The sequence below is a fragment of the Cyprinodon tularosa genome, unplaced genomic scaffold (assembly GCF_016077235.1).
Source record: "Cyprinodon tularosa strain WSP-4 unplaced genomic scaffold, ASM1607723v1 ctg692, whole genome shotgun sequence".
Classification (NCBI taxonomy): Eukaryota; Metazoa; Chordata; class Actinopteri; order Cyprinodontiformes; family Cyprinodontidae; genus Cyprinodon; species Cyprinodon tularosa.
In genome coordinates, this window is record NW_024039443.1 from 77,164 (window position 1) to 95,592 (window position 18,429).

At 37.0% G+C, this 18,429-nt stretch overlaps 1 protein-coding gene across 28 annotated transcripts in view; it reads left to right on the forward strand.

The window, feature by feature from the left end:
- Positions 1-18,429, forward strand: part of LOC119771885 (collagen alpha-1(XIII) chain-like) — a 111,009-nt gene that overhangs the window by 76,212 nt on the left and 16,368 nt on the right. For 7 of the 28 annotated variants that reach the window (XM_038268104.1, XM_038268095.1, XM_038268090.1 and 4 more), the window contains 5 exons: positions 1,701-1,736; positions 7,011-7,064; positions 7,161-7,214; positions 12,282-12,317; positions 16,834-16,920. In XM_038268104.1, the coding sequence (XP_038124032.1) occupies positions 1,701-1,736; positions 7,011-7,064; positions 7,161-7,214; positions 12,282-12,317; positions 16,834-16,920 (267 nt within the window). Of the gene's footprint in view, positions 1-1,700; positions 1,737-7,010; positions 7,065-7,160; positions 7,215-12,281; positions 12,318-16,833; positions 16,921-17,597; positions 17,676-18,429 lie in introns of all 28 variants that reach the window. The other 21 variants (XM_038268091.1, XM_038268101.1, XM_038268098.1 and 18 more) reach the window with 9 other exon arrangements.

An 18,429-nucleotide genomic window follows, 5' to 3' on the forward strand; every position in this document is an offset into this window, starting at 1 on the left:
ATTAGGTGGTTGCCAGGTTTCCATCTGGCAAAGAAGGTGAAACATACAGTCGGTGAGGAGATCGTCGAGAAGTCCCAAACTTATGAGTGAGCTAATGTTGAGAAGTCCTAAGTAAATAGTAGTGATGGAGTGGTTGACTGAAGGATTAGCCAACCTGCTGCTGCTTTTGGTCATTTTGAAAGCTGGTTATCCACTGGCCGTAGGAAGTTGGCAGTGTCATCAGGGTAAGCTCCCATATTTAGATGCCAGGGTTAATGTTTTAGTTATTTCAAAGGGAAGAGAATTTTATGCTACGTTTAGACAATTAGCAGCAGGAGCAGCAAAAACGCATGTGCTGCTTCATTTTTGATGCTTGTACAGTTTAGGTTTCAACATTTTAAGTTAATTCAGGCTTTAATTAACAGTTTCAGTGATCATAGCAGAGTGATCATAGCGCTCTGCATCAGCAGTGCTGCGTCTGTCTCCCTGCCAGCTCCCACATCAGCTTCTCTGATTGGTTGATGAGGCGTGTCCAGCTGTAGCAGTTAGCATCCGTCTCTTCAGAGCATAACACTGGAGGTGTTATGTCATGAAAATGTAAAGCTTACATTTTTGTATTCCAAAAAAGTAAAAAAAATAATCCACTGGTCTTTGTTTCCAAGTTTGAAGATGTTTTGCTTCCCATCCAGGAAGCTCTTTCAATTCAAATTGTCAGAAGTAGCCCAACAAAGCCTTGATTTGGCTTAGAAAACATGCAAATTGAAACAGATGAACGGGTCCACCCCTTTGGAATGAGGGTAGTTTGGTTTCTTTGTTATCCTGCAATGCCCTATACCTGTCAATGTCTCTGAAAGCGGGGTCGTTAAAGGGAATTGTTGGCCTGGCTGAATAGGCAGGGTCTTCTGTTCCCCTGTAAAGGGGTGGGGGTTGCGATGATAGCGGGAAGGAATCAACTCAATTGCTGCATTGTAGATTTTTGAAAGCTGAAATCTGAGTCCATCCCTTATGTCTAAGGTTGTTTTTTCTTTCCTAACATAGCTGGCTTCCTTCAAGCCCCTCTCAATCCACCTGTCTTCTTTGTCCAAAATGTGAACATTCTGGTCCTCAAAAGAATGTCCTTTGTCCATAAGGTGTAGATGGACAGCAGAGTCTTGTCCAGAGGGGGTTGCTCTTCCATGATATTCCTGGATGGGAGCCGAAACATCTTCAAACTTGGAAACAAAGTCCAGTGGATTGTTTTTTTAAACTATTTTGGAATGACTATGACCTGGATGACTGAGAATCTTCACTAGCTTACTTTTTTGTAGTTTGCATTAATTGGATTTTTTACCATTTAAATGTTGAAAAGAAAATGTACCAGATAAGAATAAAAGTGAAACTTATAATTGAATGAAAAAATCTATTTAAACATTTCTAAGAAATGACCTCGACCCATTCAAAATGTTTCGTCTTACACATTTAGAGTTTGCCTTTTTATAGTACTACACTCAGCTCAACAGACAGAAAGAAGAGAAAGAGGGAAACTTAAAATGGTCAACTTGTTTGGTTTAACCTTCAGTGGTTTTATTGCCATTTGTTCTTTGTCATTGAATATTTGTTGCTGTTACCAGTCACAGCTTCGCTCACCTCATCTAATCCCACTCCTTATCTCACCACCCCCAACCCCAATCCTACCCACTCCCTTCATCCTCTCTGCCCTCTAACTGTGTAACACTATACAGGGGGCTCATGGGTTAGACGGCAAACCTGGTGCAGTGGTGAGTGGCATGAGTCCTGTTTTGGTCGCACAAACCCTTCCTCTCTTCATCTCTCGTTCTTTTATCTGAGCTTCATTTTTGCCACTTCACCTTTCAACTTTTACGCTGTCTCTTTTATTTATTTTAATATATATTTGCTTAAAAATTGCATTCTTCAAAAGTAGAGAATTTTGCATGTCTTCCTTTTCCTATTCCCTTTAACAATTAAATTCTATTTCGATCAGAATCTGTTTATGAGGTTCAAACTCTGCTTGCAAGTAACTACCACTCTCCTTGTTTTTTTTTTTTCCTATTGCTGGTTAATTTTTCTTTAAATTTACATCTCTACTTTGGGACAATTTTACACAATAAAATGAGTGTCTGTGACTTTTAGGTAAAATGATCGTATGAACAGTCCAGTAAGTTACTATAATTCTGAGTGGTCACAAACAGCTTTTAAAGGAAAAGTCCGGTTATATTCAGAATATAGACTTCTGAATATAAAATTATTACATACTGTTCAATAAATGAGTGTTTTTAGTTAAGAGTAATTTTCATTTGAATGTGCTTTACTGGAGGCATCCATGTTTGTCAAAGAACACTACTGCCACCTACTGGTTTGTGACATCACGGTGTGGTATTGGCTGTTGAGGAAGCCCCAGTGCTGTATTATGGCATGCCGTTTTGACATTTATTAGCTTGAGTGAATATGTAATCCCGGTGTCTCAAATGTGTTTCTTCCTAGTCAAAATAAACATTTCAGATATCTGAAATGTAATTCATACTAGTACAAATGATGTCACGTTTCTCATTAATGTGTATTGGGCTTTTACCTCCAGATATCTAAAATAAACATCCTTCCTATCTAAAAATTAATTCTAACCAGGATGAATTCTAATTTCAGACCTCCATAATAGTTACTGCTAGTTAAAATTACTATTTCAGATATCAACAATGAATATAACATTCTAGATATCCAGAAATCCAATTAATGACATCTAAAATATATTTCTGCCAGTAGAAATATAATTACAGATATCAACCTCTTATTTTATGACCAGTTAAATTAGAATTCTAGATATTTCTATTTTATTAATGTCTATCTAAAATGCAGTTTTAGATGCTTTCAGAATAATGAGGCTCTGTTTTAACATAAAATAGGCACGCTGAGTAGTCACATTTCTATTGTAGATAGCACTGAAGTATTCTACCTAGTCACAAGTACAATACTCCTAGTCAGATATAACTAATTACATTTCTACCAGTTGAAATTCAATTCTAAGCACTCTAGACCCAATTTGTACTAGTACGAGCTACATTTCAGATATCTACAAATCTACTTATATATATATTTGTTTGTATTTCAGATATCTTTAATAGTATTCCTCCTATCTAAAATGAACATGTCAGATATCTGAAATTTAATTTTACTAGTACAAATTATGTCACTTTTCCCCATTCATATGAGTTACTTTCAGATATCTGAAATAAACATCCTGGATGTCTAAAAATGAATTTCAAATCTCAGTAATAAAGTTGTTACTGGTCATTATTTTTATTTCAGATATCAAGAATCTAGAAAACATTGCAGATATCTAAAAAAAATATTTCTGACATCTAAAATATATTTTTACTAGTACAGATGTCTTAACAGGGTGTGTTTTGGTGGACGAGTGGTTAGAGTGCATGACCCATGTCGAGGCCTTAGTCCTCGACGCAGGCAATAAAAAATTACTTTTCTAACTGTTTCATTTAATCCAACGTAATTAAATAATATTTGCTTAATCAAATTTGTCCTCATAATTTGTAATTTGTCGTTATATTATCGTCACCCCCAGTCTTTCACTATTTAGATTGTTTTCGGTTTTATTTGTTGTCTGAGCACTACGATTGATCACTTCTACCATGAAAAGTACTGTGAAGTTAGGAAGCTGAGGTAGAGGCATTTCTTGCACAAAATAAGGTTTAAATTTGTTTAACATCCTCGAATGGAGAGATAGGGCTCTCTGACTGCGGCATTTCAGTACATACATTTATACAAATTTAGACACACATTCCCCCCAGGGGAACCAACCCACCCCCTGCATAATTAACTTTCTCAAACTTGAACATTGAAGCAAAACTACGAGTTAATCGAGGACATTCCCTATTAGGTTAATTTATCTTTCAGTGGCCAGATGGATCTTCTCAAAACAGCAATCCTCCCCTTCATGCATTCATTTGGAGCCTGTGAGGCTAAGAACAGACATCCCTCAACATTTTTTACTCCACAGTTCAAAATCCTTCTTTTTTACAATTAACGAGTCTTCTGCAATTTTGGGACACTCCTCCAAAGGTTTTGCACTTGTCATTTGTGCCACTGTTGATTTGGGTTTTTCTGACTGGGATTAGATTCTCTTTGCAGCTTTAGCATAACTTATTCCAAGTTTTAATTTCACTTTTCTTATTTCTTCAGATCTTTTGCTCACCATGATCTGCAGCAGTCTGTTCTCCACCACAGTTATAGCGTTTAATTTTTTGTCCTTTCCCATATTTTCCATATTCATGCTCTCCAGCACCCCTTCCGCATCGTTGTTTTCCCTTATATATTGCTGCTATATGTCCGAATTTTTGGCATTTAAAACATCTCAGAGGAGGAGGATTGTACATTCTGACATTGCCGCTCATATAACCAATGAAAACCTTATATGATAAATGTTCTTCTTAAAATTTAATCAACACAGATAAGCTGTCACACCTTTCTCCATTTCTTGTTGTTTTTAACCGTTTCACTTCTTTTACTTTTGCACCGCTTATGTTTTCTAGAATCTCTTTATCAGTTACTGTTAGAGGAACAATGACTCCCCTGCTAATCATTTTGTTCTCCACCAAGCTGCACTGAACTCTTTCCCCTCATCTTGTTAATGCATATAGCTTTGCCTTGTTGAGACTGTATCTGCAGTTTATTAACAGGTCTTCACTATTCAGTATTCTGGCACTTCAGACTTCCCCTACAAGTAGTTTATCGATTTTGTTAACTGAATCTGATTCCAGTCTGCTAAGTAGTCTCCCTGATTGACTAGTTTCATTATGACTTAGTAATCATTTAGTTTTCCTGTGGAATTTCTAGATTGTTCATCACTTGACTGTTCTGAACTGGGCTCCCCTTCAATTGATCTCTGCTCTTTAAGCTTTTTCTCAGTTTCTGGTCTCTTCCAATCTTCTTAATTTTCACTGTTTCCTTCTTCCATCCCGAAAGAATTGCTCCCTGTTTCTTCGCTACTCACGGCCCTGTACATTTCTTCACGCTTAGAAACATCGTCCCTTTTCACTGTCCCTGTCGCTCCCCCTCCCCTCCCTGTTTTGTTTTGGTAGTGACCCAGGGCAGTCATAGCGATGGCATAGAGACATTGTGTTGTATTTAAATTTTTTATTGCCAGTTTGGTGATTTTATTCCAATAAAAAAAAAAAAAAAAAAAAACATTTTGCACTGAAATAAATAGGATCTGATGGCCTGACTCGAGGCTCATGTTTTACTTCCTGGTGTAGAGTGGTACTGTTTAAAACAGCTATCTCCAAAGTCCTGCAGATTTCCCTGCTCCAGCACAGCTGATTTTAATTGAAAGCTGATTAACAGGCTTTTCCTCAGCTGAAATAATCATAATCAGCTGTGCTAAAGCAGGGAAACCTCTAAAACCTGCAGGACTGCGGCCCTTGAGGACCGACTTTAGGGATGCCTGATTTAGAAGTTCGCTGGGGTGTGGGCTTCTTTGTATTTTCTGGTTTACTGCCAAATCGTGATGCTATTAAGGCATCTTAAAGGGTTTGGACACATCGCCAAACTGTATTGATGCTGCATTGATGCTGTCTCACAGAATAATGACACCTGCTGGACATTTATAGACACTACAGGCAGCTGATTGGACAGAATAAACTGAATTGATTTGATGACCTAGTACAATGTAATTTAATTTATTGTAGGTTAAATTGTATTATTTCATATCAATGTTTAAATTGAAAACATCTTAATAAGTAATGTAAACATTTATCATAACGTGAAATTTTAGGGGAAAATGTGAGTGAGGATGCTTGTGGATTTCAAATTATATTTTTAAAACAATAAAAACAGTAAAAAAAAAAAGTCAATTTGAAATTAACTTTAATTCAGATAAGTTGAGTGATAACTGAGAGGAAAGGTATGACAGAAAATTAAATTGAAAACGCAACTGCTAAAACGTTCCTGTTCCTTTTAGGCTGCTCTAAAATTCTTGATCATTTTATTGATAAACTGCAAAAGATTAGAAATTTTATTCATGCATCATGTTGACAGATATGTTTTTAAATACAGTTTAGTGAATCAGTCAGTTAGAAACAACTCCTGTATCGGTAACACGACTTTCTTGAAATGACAGTGCTCTATGCTTGGGTTTTAAAGAATCCATCATTACTGCCAAAATGTCGTACATGCAGTAAAAACAATAATGAGGCAGATTTATCGGAGGTGTCAAGGGATGCAATAGTATGAATATATTTGATTATTTTACCACAACCATAGTGGTGTGGACAAACACACAAATCTGATGAAGAGGGGAGCTGAATCAGGACAGGATGTCTAGATTAGTTTTTTTTATTTTACATTTTTGAAAAATGGATAACGGGTCATTTTGTTTCTCGATTTGTGGTTTCAAAACAAAAACATTGTTTTTTTTGTTTTTTTTTCTATGTCTTTATTTTATATGGAAATCAGAAAACAATTTTCTGAGTTTAAATTTCTCATTACTAAACCAAAATCGAATGGCCGGCATGTACATGGACCTTTTTCTTTTTTTTCTTTTGTTAATGCTCTTCTGTTAATGCTCTCCATGTCATTAAGAATGAAACACCTTCCTGCTATGCTTTCAACACGTTCTTTACCTCCCTCCGTAGATTTTCTATCAGATTAAAGTTAGGCCTCTCTTTGGAGCATTTAAAATTGATCATGTTTATAGAATTAAACGGTTATTTCAAAATCTGCCAGGAATACCTTAGAAAAACGTAATGTATGTGGTTAGTTTATTGTTTCAAACCCTCTTCTGCGATCTATCCAGAAAATGACAAAGGTGAAACTTTAATCTAGAATTAAACCTTCTTGAACTTTTCAAACCTTGTCCATTAAATTGGAAGAAAGTGTGTTTTAAATATGGGTAATCTTCAGCATACATATTGCTGATTTACTAATTTAACATATTAGAAGTCTTTTATTTTGTCATGCATGCCCTAAGGTGTTTATTTAGTTATTTTTTGTGTTTTTTTTTTGTTTTTTTTTTGTGGTAACAGGGTCTCATAGGACCAACAGGTATACCGGGGCCTGCAGGGCCAAAGGGAGAGAGAGTAATTAACCATTTTATTAATTCTCACACTTGAAAGTATGTATAAAATTATTAGATTGTTAATGCATTTTACATTTTTTTTTTCATATTGCAACAGGGTGAAAAGGGAGATACAGGCATGCCAGGACCAATTGGCCTTCAAGGCATCCCTGTAAGTTGGACACTTCATTTTGTATAAAACCACCAATTTTTTCAAGTTATTGGCATCATTACTGAAAGTCTGTGTAAACATGGAGTTCAGCAACTTTGCCAACAGTTGTCAGTATTGTATCCAGTGGCGGCTGGTGGAGTTTTCTCAAGGGGGGGGGCTATAAATTAAAAATAGATGTATACCAAAAATTTATTGAACATGTACTAAGTTATCACACCAGTATATTTATATGAATGCCAACAACAAAAAACATGATAAAAATACTTTATTAAAAAATATATATAATTTCATATACAGGTTTACTTTTTGTACATAAATCTTGCCCTTCTGATGCTTTGTGAAGGTAAATCTGTGTTTTACATGGTCCAATATGGCGTCACAAACCTAAAAAAATAATGTACCAGTTTAATAATGGAAAAGCTATTAGTCAACTTTATATTTTTGTTAATATATAAAAACTACTTTTTCTGAGAATGTGTTTATGTAGGAGTTCTGGATCTGCCGCGGTGTCCGCTAATCCGTGACCTCTGTATAATTTTTACAATGTCCGTTTTTTTTGTTTGTTTTTTTTTTTGTTTTGTACATTTTTTACTAGTGTTACATTGATGCCATTTTTTGGCCTCGATACCCGGCTGTGCACTATTGGCCGATGCTGATACCATCTGTTTGAAATTGATGTGTGTGTATATATGAAGAACTACTACTTGGATGTAAAATAATTGCCATCATGGCTTTGTGAAGCTGCTGCCTACCTTTGTGAAACAGGAAAAAGACTAATACAAAGGGAATCCAGTAGAGCTTTTTATTGCCTACCTGGAATTGGTAAAAATGGTTGAACACTATTTTTTACTGTAAAAAGTGCATACAGTAGTAGTAAAAAAACAACTCGTGTTTTATGGGTGCCTTGATTTAAAGCTACAGTGTGTAATAATTACAGGGATATACAGTCAGAAATGTAATATATTATACATAACTATGTTATTTATCATCATCTACGAGCTCAGCCTCTTAACCTTAATATTTGCGTTGCCTTAGAATTCGTTATTTATAATTACATAGGAGCGGGTCTCGCATCTATGCGCTACGGCAGCGCAGAGCCAACAAACTAGCAATTGCGAGATCGCCAAAACGTCACAACGATGTAGAAAAAATAACGAGTATATTTATTATCTTAAGTCTACATGAAATCTATACCCTACACAGACTAATGAAATACTATCTGTAAAATTATCTATGTAAACAAACCTCATTACTTGAGAAGGTAGGTGATGCGGACGTCGTGGAAGACATTTTGTCCCGTAACGCTCGCCGTACTGTTGGGGAGGAGAAGCGGTGGGGGGGAGATGTTCATGTTGCTGCAGTCTTCAGTCTGACCGCTAGATGTCGCTAAAAGTTACACACTGTAGCTTTAAATTATATCTATTTACACAAAAATATGGTGGAATAAACATGAACTAATCAGATTTCAGGTTGCATTTTATTCTCAATGAACCGAAGAAAATGACAATTAAATAAAGAGAACACCTTATTAAAAGTGAAATCATAAGATGGAGTGAACCCACATGGCAAAATAAAGAATACAACGGCCGGCAAATATCTAGAACTTTTTCATTCTCTGTAGAGCTTTTCCCTCCCGATTCTGGACTCTTTGATTCTGTTTTGTTTCTTTTTGAGTTTTCAGTTACACTTTGATTTATGTCCTTCTGTGTTTTCTGGGTCATTGGTTTCTTTTCCATTTTGTGTCACCTGCTCCCAATCAGTTGATTACTCCATTCATTGTTTTGTTAAGCATATATACTCCTCCTCTGCAGTTAGGCCGGGCAAACATTGTAAGATATTTTCAATCATTGCACGCAGCTACAACTCAATCTCTACAATGAAACCACAGCTTTTAAAAGTTCGCAGTTCATGATTTGTGTTCTCCCACTGTACTGATGCGATCTACCTGCTCACATTTTATGTCTAAAAACCACATGTCGGACTAAGCTCTGCAGTGAGATGGTGCTGGTCGGACTCATCAATGTTTGCACACGCGCAGTGCACGAGGTTCTGGTAAATCGGTTCAAAGCTCTGCTTCTACAGCAGGATTTGCTCATGAAAACCTCAGGACTGCCGACTGAATTTCAAACATGTTGGATTTTCTCCCGACCTTATGATTCCTGGTCGGGAGGTGGTCCTAAGAGGCTGATCACTCCTCGTTACAGCCTGTATACTACAAACAAGGTGTTTCCCAACCTTTTTTTACTTCTGCACCCCTTTGTGCATTTTGTCTTACCATGAGTACCCCTCTCTGTATTAATGATTACCCAAAAGTGTAATGTACAATTACTGATTATAAAATGAAAACTAGGGCTGCGCAGTGGGTAGCACTGCTGCCTTGCAGCAAGAAGGTTCAGGTTTCGATTCCCAGCTTCAAATCTTGCATGGAGTTTGCATGTTCTCCCTGAGCATGGATTGGTTCTCTCCGGGTACTCCGGCTTCCTCCCAGTCCAAAAAAATGACTGGGTTAACTGGCTTCTCTAAATTGTCCTTAGGTGTGAGTGTGTGCATGAATGGTTGTTTGTCTCTGTGTTGTCCTTTGATGGACTGGCAACTTGTCCAGATAGTACCCTGCCTCTCGCCCATTGACAGCTGGAGACCCCAGTAGGCATGAAGCATGACGGAAAATCTTAACTTTATCTTTTAATCTTTGGGATTTCATTCTTAGGCATTTTATTATTTCCATTGCAAATAAAAAAACTACATAAATATGTTCCGTGGAAGTTAGCAAACAATCGACATAATTACAAAATAAAATCATATATTAAACCTGTATTTATAAAACTGGAGCTCCTCTGAGTAACTCTCTTATAATCACATTTAAAATTGGTGCATTAGGAACAAAATTATAGTCAGACTGACTTGATGAGTTTTATTTCTTCTCATCAAGACCCCTGAGCTGCTTTGATGAGCTCAGTGTGACAAACAGCTGATCCCAGGCTGTTCTCTACATCCAGTCTGTTCCTCTGCTTGGTTTGGATGTGTGTCATTGCTGAAGGAACTAAAAAGAACAACTTTTGATTGATAAAAGTTAGTTTAATTACATTTTTCAATTGGATCCTCACAAAGCAGGACTACGGAAGCCGAGAGCGGTTGTATCAACTTTTTTTTGCCTTTGCCTTATCGAGATAATGACATAACTATCTGGTTACCAGGTTTTAACCATTAATTGTTTTCCTGAGACAGCAAGTCAATTATCTCATTATCAGGCAAAAACAGTTGTTGATTTCTTGAGATAACAAGATTATTACCCTGTATGAGTAATGAATGAGGCTGGACAACGGCCCTGGATTCCCAGTCCATCCATGCCTGCGGGGCCCCTAGTTGTGCAGTCGCCGAATCACATGAGTGCAAATAATCAGTTTTTTAGTTTCCTTTTTCTTTTCAATCATTTTCAGCTCTAGATGGATGATGGAATACAATAGAAACAAATCTGACAGGTTTTTTGTAATGAAACTCTTTTATCTAGATTCATTTTGGGGGTTGATGCAGCTTATATCTGTTACAGGCGTAACACCGGGCTGTTTAGAAAACACCCGACGCTAAGGCGCTGGAGGCAAAGGTCTAATTCCTTATTTAAAAGATAAAAATAAGCTGATCATGGCTTGTCTACAGGGAAAAGAAGGACTGGGTTATTTACTTTTGCCTTTTTGGAAACACAGGAAGGAGCAATCAGCTAAGTGAGCTTAGTGCTCGGAAAAAATCTTTCATTCCTTTAGAGACAGCATGAAAAGTCAGCTGAGTATAAAACAGAGAGAGGAAAACAAGAAGAAAAGGGACAAGAAGAGAGGGACACAACCTAGAACAGATAATGGATGTCTATTCTATTAACATTTCTCTATCTGTAGAATGGGTCTGTTTTATGTGTTGTCTCTCAATTCAGAGGGGCCCCTGCCTGTCTTTGCCTAGGGCCCCCCAATATGCGAAACCCCCTCCTGCTAATCTGAACACTGGTCCTCCTGGTATTGCATACCAAAGGAACACAGGAGCAGACTATTGACCATGCAGTCCATCTGGGAAAAAAAGGTGCACAAAATGCAGGAAACAGTTGGGTTTTCTACTCCTACAAGTTAAGATTGATGCATTTCGAGAGTCAAGTGAACACTTAGTGTCATCCGTGACAGAATCCAGCATCAGGGGGGCCCGGCTGCAGCAACTCATCCTGCCGCTGCTCACCAGGGTCCCGTACATGGAGTCTATTTGGTTGAACCACTGAGTTGGTTCAGGCCCCGTTCACACGAAGCCGAACCCTGGCCTAAACGCACAAATTTTTCACCAAACCCGCCTCTCATCCACACGAAGCCGGCGTTTCGGGGGTCTGTAAACGATCTTTTTTTTATTAAGCCTTCAGAGTGGGAAGATTTTGAAATGCCGTTTTCGCGTTTCCATCTTTAAGCTCTAACCGCATTTTTTTTTACACGCATGCGTCATAGCGTCGCCTCTAAACACGCATGCGCCACACAGTATCACAACAACAATGGCGCCGTACTGTGTTGAATGGTTGCTGCTCATGCTACTCACCCTGCTGTCTGGCTTACAACAGAATCTTCTTCTTCTGGAATATCTCCAGGAAGAACAGAGCAATATAGACGACATAGTTCAGCACCTGAATTTGACTGAACCACGAAAATGGACCCGCAGGGCAACCCTGTATAAATATTAGTGCGCATGCCCAACATTTCGTCGCCTATTTTTGCTTTGGCACCACAGTGCCACTTACAGGCCTGGCATACATTTTGGAGCGTTTTCATACATTCGTGTGGACGATCACATTTATTTTACGTCTCCGTCTTTACGACAAACGTTCTGGAAAATATTAGCCTTTCGTATTCGTTTTGACTTCGTGTGGACGGGGCCTCAGTAAGAGTCCAGTAGTTGCTCTGTTTGCTGGTAGCCTTGTTTTAACAATGCTGTTTTTCCACTCAGGAGAAGAAATATTTTAATAAATTGCACATTAGTGTATTTGTATAGAGCAACTATACACGGATAAAAAAAAAAATCATATTTGTATCACATCTGTCTTTGCAGGGTTTAAAAGGACCAGAAGGACATAAAGGAAATCGGGTAAGAAAGGTTTAATTATTTGTCAGTCATGCATTTATTAGGCATTAAGAATTGCATTTTGAATGATATTCTGACCTCTTATAAATTAAATCATATTTAGTACAGCTTTCCACTGTATTTTAATGAATAATAATGACGGTGTGATTCACATATTTTTTCTAATTATATTTTTAAATGGCATGATGGTGAGGCAGCCAGTGTTCTGGTCCAGTGGAGCTGCTGCATGAATTGTTTTATATTAAGAAACAGAAACAGATATATATATTTTTTGATAGGAACAGCCAATGTGGTTAAATTCCTTTTAAATGTCACTGTAAGACTTTTTCGTTTCAGGAGGAAACTCCTCTATATCCTCATGAAAAAGAAAAAAAATACCTATATTTAAACATTTTTGCAATTCCATTTCAATAGAAATTATTTTTGTAATCTGAACATGATAGAAATAGTCTTTTCTTTAGCATTTATGCTCCAGGGAGAATGAATCTTTAAAATCAGTTTTATTTGAATTAAACTCAGTTAATGTTTCCATTCCCATCCTTAAGGATCCTTTCCCAGCTACATCATGGCCTTGATATCACCGAATATTTGAAAATTTGAATGCGGTACATAGAAAAAAAAGAAACCTCAATTTGACTTTTTGGTGTAAATTGTGTGAATCAAGGCTGTGAGATAGTGCTGGTCTTTTCTTTAACATTTGTGCTGTCTCCCTTTGTTTCTGCAGGTCTTCCTATCCCCTTTTCCCTCCCTTCACCTTGTTTTGTTGCCCTCTGGCTGTTTTTGCAGCGATTGCCCTCCTTACAAACCTTTTCCTCCACCTTCTCCCACATTCTAACGTCGTCCCGGGTTAATCATCTTCCCTTTACCCTCCCTTTACCTTCCTTCTTCAATTTAACAACAGTTATTTGGTAAAGCTTTCTTTTACAGTACATTAATAACCATGTAATAACCTGGTAATAATATAGTTAGTTACACTATATTACTAGGTAACAAGAAAACTTTATGGAGAATTTTGGTGAGTACTCTGCTTCAAATTTTAGGCAGGCAAGGTCAAGTCATACCTCTTAGATTTAAAAGCGTTATTACAAGGTAACTCATGTTAATTTCGCAGACAGCAATAAATTAATTTGTTTAATATCTGGTAAAATACAGTTTATTACTTGGTATATAACAATTCAGTTTATTTCTATAGCGCCAATTCACAAAACACGTCATCTCAAGGCACTTTACAGTTCAACAAGATCATCCAGTCAATTTGAAAGTTTTCTATCTAATGAAAACCAGTTGATTGCATTGACTCATTGACTCCAAAGCAATCCCTCACACTAACCATGCTTGTGGCGACAGTGGAGAGGAAAAACAACCTTTTAACAGGAAGATACCTACAGCAGAACCAGGCTCAGTGTGAGCGGCCATCTGCTGAGGCTGACTGGGGTTCAAGGAGACAGAAGCAGACATAGAAAAAGAAGCAGAGATACAAAAGGCAACTGTAAAAGGCGGCCCCATACAGGAAACACACAGCCAGGCAGATGAGCTCCGAGCCAGCTCCCATGTCAGAGGATGAAGAGAGCACATCCAGTTAGTCACAGTCAGAGAAACAGGACTACACTGAAAAACAGGCTGAGCTCAAACATCTATACACAAATCAGCACAGCTATTTCTCTACAAGATGGAGTCAGATGAACAAGACAAGACCAGATGAAGATACTATTAGAAAAAGAAAGAGCAGAATGTTAGAGATTGAACTAACAGATTCTGCAGAGTGTGAGAATAGAGATAGAATGAAACAGAATAATGAAAAAGGGGTCCCTATGTCCTCCAGCAGTCTAAGCCTATAGCAGCATAACTATAGAGATATATCAGGATAACCTGAGCCACTCTAACTATAAGCTTTATCGAAAAGGAAAGTTTTAAGCCCACCCAAAGAAACCTAGAAGACAGCAAGCCAATCTTCTTAACTAAACTCTTATTTATATGTAACTTGAGTTCAGTTTTATAATGCTTTATTTACCTGATCATAAGTTCCAATTTACTTTGTAAGACATTGGTAGGTGGTGGCCAATAACAGAAACTATTATTTGGTAAGCTGATGGTAATTACAATGTTACATAGTCACATACAATTGGAATAATTACATGCAAGTTGTTATTTTGGAATTATATACCTTAATCTTGGGGTATTTTTTTTATCTAAAAAGGTTTCTGTTGTTACCAAGTACTGTAGTGCAACTGTGTTGTTACCATGTCATTACATGGTTGTTGATGTACTGTAAAAGAAAGCGTTACCAGTTATTCTTATTAAACAACTTCAATCCCTGGTCCTTACAATGAGTCTTTACAATTTCACATAAAGAATTTGGTCTGTGCTATCCTTCAGTCTTCTCTATAATCATGTGGCCTTTCACGTGGTGAGCAGTGTATTTTCTTGATACAGTGTCTACACTCTTGTACAGTTTTTCCAATCATACAACTGGAATAAAGCCTTTCAAACGTTAATGGTAGCCAAATGAAACTTTGCTATGTAATCAGGATCTCCTTTTTGTGCTTTTACTTTGTTCTCAATGTCAAGTAATTGCAAGTATAAATAGTGGGAAATAGTGATGAGATGTGATGTGTTATGAGATGAGCTGAGGCTTCGAGAAGTGTGTCCAGTAGTGGAGGGGGCGTTTTCGTGAAGCGCGTATCGAGGCTTGCATCATTTAGGGGAGGGGCCAAAATCATTGACGTCTGAAGCCTGGCTACAGCCATCCCACGTGACCGCTTTGAGTAGTGGTTCAGATCACGCAGAACTTCGACAGGCATCTAAACAGGCTCAGTTTTCAGTCAAGATGTGGAGTTTGTTGGAGAGCTGCTGCTGTTAGATAGAGTTTGGATATATTCTAAAAATTCATTGGTTGGAAAAACAACCAATCTACTGTAGTTGGTTAAGACAATGTTGGTTTGATTAAACCATATAATGAATCAGAATTTAAACAAGCTACTGGTTTCAGTTGTGTCAGTGATTTGTTGCTGTCTGAGGATAAAACCGCATAGATGTGGTGTCTTCTGTAAGATGTTGCCCTTTAATCCAAAGGTTGTGGCTTTGAGCAAAATTATGGACTTTTGAAAGTTGTTGTACTACTTATCCAGTATTTTGTCCAAAGTGAACAATTTGTATTGGTTTGCCCTTTTAAATATATAGATCGGGTAAAACACTTTCAAATTAGGTTTAACTAAAAGATTGGTTGGTCACATAACTTCCAACCCGATTAAAATGAAAAACTCTGATACCTTTTTTGTTTTTTGTTTTTTTTTTAAAAGACTAACACTATTCGTTTTGCTCATTATTGCCCAATTTGAGCAGACATTTTCACTGTCTGCATGAGCTAATTTCATTAAAATGACAGAAAAACAGTGCAACTTAAAATATTATTCTCTTCTAAAAAATTTTACTCACAAAAAAACTTACAAATTATTTTATTATACAAACCCATCATTAACAATTTAAAGGGAACATCATGAAAAAAAATTTGCAAAAAATGACAGATTATATTACTAACTGTAGTTCTGCACTCCACCAGTAGGTGGTAACATGTTCACATGAAGCTTCATGAACTAAACGGTTCAATGCCTCATATGGCTTTATCTTACCTTAACTAGTGGGAAATAAAGGAAAATCCTTTGACTGAAAAACACTGTTGATGTTTAGCAGTGTTCTGAAGTGGAGGCTCTTCTTTGTGAAATCATCTCCTGAGGTTCTAGAGGACTTTGGCCTTTTTTATCAGGTTGTAAAGTTCATCTGTATAATTTGTATAATTAATTTTCTGTGACGGTCTTACCCTAGCAGATAATTGAAAAAGAGATTACATTCCCCACAGAATTCATGAATTTTAATAATCAAACACGCTTATTTTTAAAACTAATATCTGACATTCAGTAGCTCCACAGCAGCGCTCTGATTAGTGTTGCTTTTGAGAATCATCCCTGTGGAATAGTAAGAGCAAGCAAACTCAAAACTACTGTTGCATCCAGTCCTCAGGCAGAAAATATGATCTCATGCTTGATATACATTATTATTTAGTTAAGTATCCAAAACGAATATCTTCATTTGCAAAAGTGTTTGGATAAATTATCAATTATAATTATAGAAAACACTTTCAGCTCAATCATCATCTGGTCGAAAAGCTGGTTAAGGCCGCCACTGGTTGGTAGTCTGTTGCAAGGCACTGTTTTATATTGATTTCTACAGTAATATTATAAGTTAACTCTTAGTTTTTCTTTAGAACACTGCTCACCAACAGAACGACTTGACTCCCCCCTCTTAACATATGTTTACCCTCTTTTTTTTTACTGGTTTTAAATGTCAAAATCAAAAACTCTTTTGGAAAAAAAAAGAGAACAAATTAAGAGTCTAAAATCATTTTTTTTCATGTCCTCTAAATCGGATATATTTTCAGGCAGATGGCATAGTACAAAACTGTGCTTGATGGTTAACTTAGAAAAGGATAAAGGTTTGTCTTTTTTAAACACACTGTCTGCAGGGAGAGAGGGGCAAGAAAGGCAACAGGGGGGCCAAAGGGGATAAGGGAGACCAAGGAGCACCTGGATTAGATGCCCCATGTCCTTTGGTATGTTAGTGGATCACTGTGGTAAGTAAAGAGGCAAAAGGAAGCAGCACCATTTTGGAGTAAAATTAAATCCCACTGGGCTTTAGTTACCCTTCTCTTATTTGTAATATTATTCTTTTTTTATACATCAATCAGCTTCCTTTTGGCTCTTTTATTTACTAAAGAAGGAGAAAAAGAGTTTTGGTCAGGTTTCCACTCAATTATTGAATCCAAAATCAAGTATTAATCAAATTAATTTAATATATTCACACATCAATACACCTAAATTATAACAAAATCTTGTTATAAATTACTTTAGACAAATATTTTAGTTCTTAGTCTGACTTCAGACCAAAACTCTTTTTGACATCCTCTTTATTCAGGACATTCGAGATCGAGTCATTTCTGATGAATCTTAACAAGTTTTTTTCTTCCAGCAATTTTTCCCATTGTTTTTTTTCAGGAGTTTAATCACACTTAACGACATCGTTAGGGTGTATATAATCCTAATTAAACACACCATTACAAAACAGGCAGCAAAATTCACTTTCATTATATCAAAAATAAATCCTGTGGATCACCGTGAACACATTTATTAAAATGAACCTTTAAAACTGTGAAAAAGTGAAACAAGACGAGGGAACTCTTCAACTGCAACACTTCAGAAATGGATTTTAAACAGCTGATTTCATAAACAGGGCTTCCGAGGCTTTAAAGGGGAGAAAGGTGAACCAGGCTTGCCAGGCCTGGATGGGCTGGATGCCCCTTGCCCCGTGGTATGGTCTCCTTCTTTTCTTTTTACAACCTTAGCATGTCCTCTCTGTGTCTAACAAGGAAGATACAGATTACTAAAACATTTTCTCTCAACTCTTAGACAAATTTGATCATTTTTACGTCATTTCCATGTAGTAATAAAGCAGAACAACTATCAATCTTAGACTAACAAGCATGTCTGCTGTATGTTTTTTTTTTATCACTGCTGCTTTATCTTCAGCTTATTGTCTAAGACTCTTACTCCTTCTTTAGTACACTAACAGTAAATTTAAATACTGCATGACATTTTCCCATAACAGGGCACACAGAGTCAAAATTTTCAAGAAAGCAGAGGACCTTGCTTATTCAGCCAGGCTAACTCCCCTTTCAGACACTTAGACGGGTATGAGGCATTGAAGGCTAACAAAAGAAGCCAAATGACCCCATTTCCAAAGGGGTGGACCCCTTTGTCCGTTTCAATTTGCATGTTTTCAAAACAAAAACAAGGCTTTGTTGGGCTACTCTATAAAACCTCAAACTATTCCTGACATTTTGAACTGAAAAAGCTTCCTGGATGGGGAGCGAAACGTCTTCAAACTTAGAAACAAAGTCCAGTGGATTGTTTTCAATTTTCTTTTTTTTTTTTGAATGACCATGATCTGGATGGCTGAGAATCTTCACCAGCATACACACAATAAAAGGGAGTGTGAAAGGGTGCAAGAATAAAACCTTACAGTTAGTTTTCAGCAACACATTTCCTCTGTACATACTTTAACA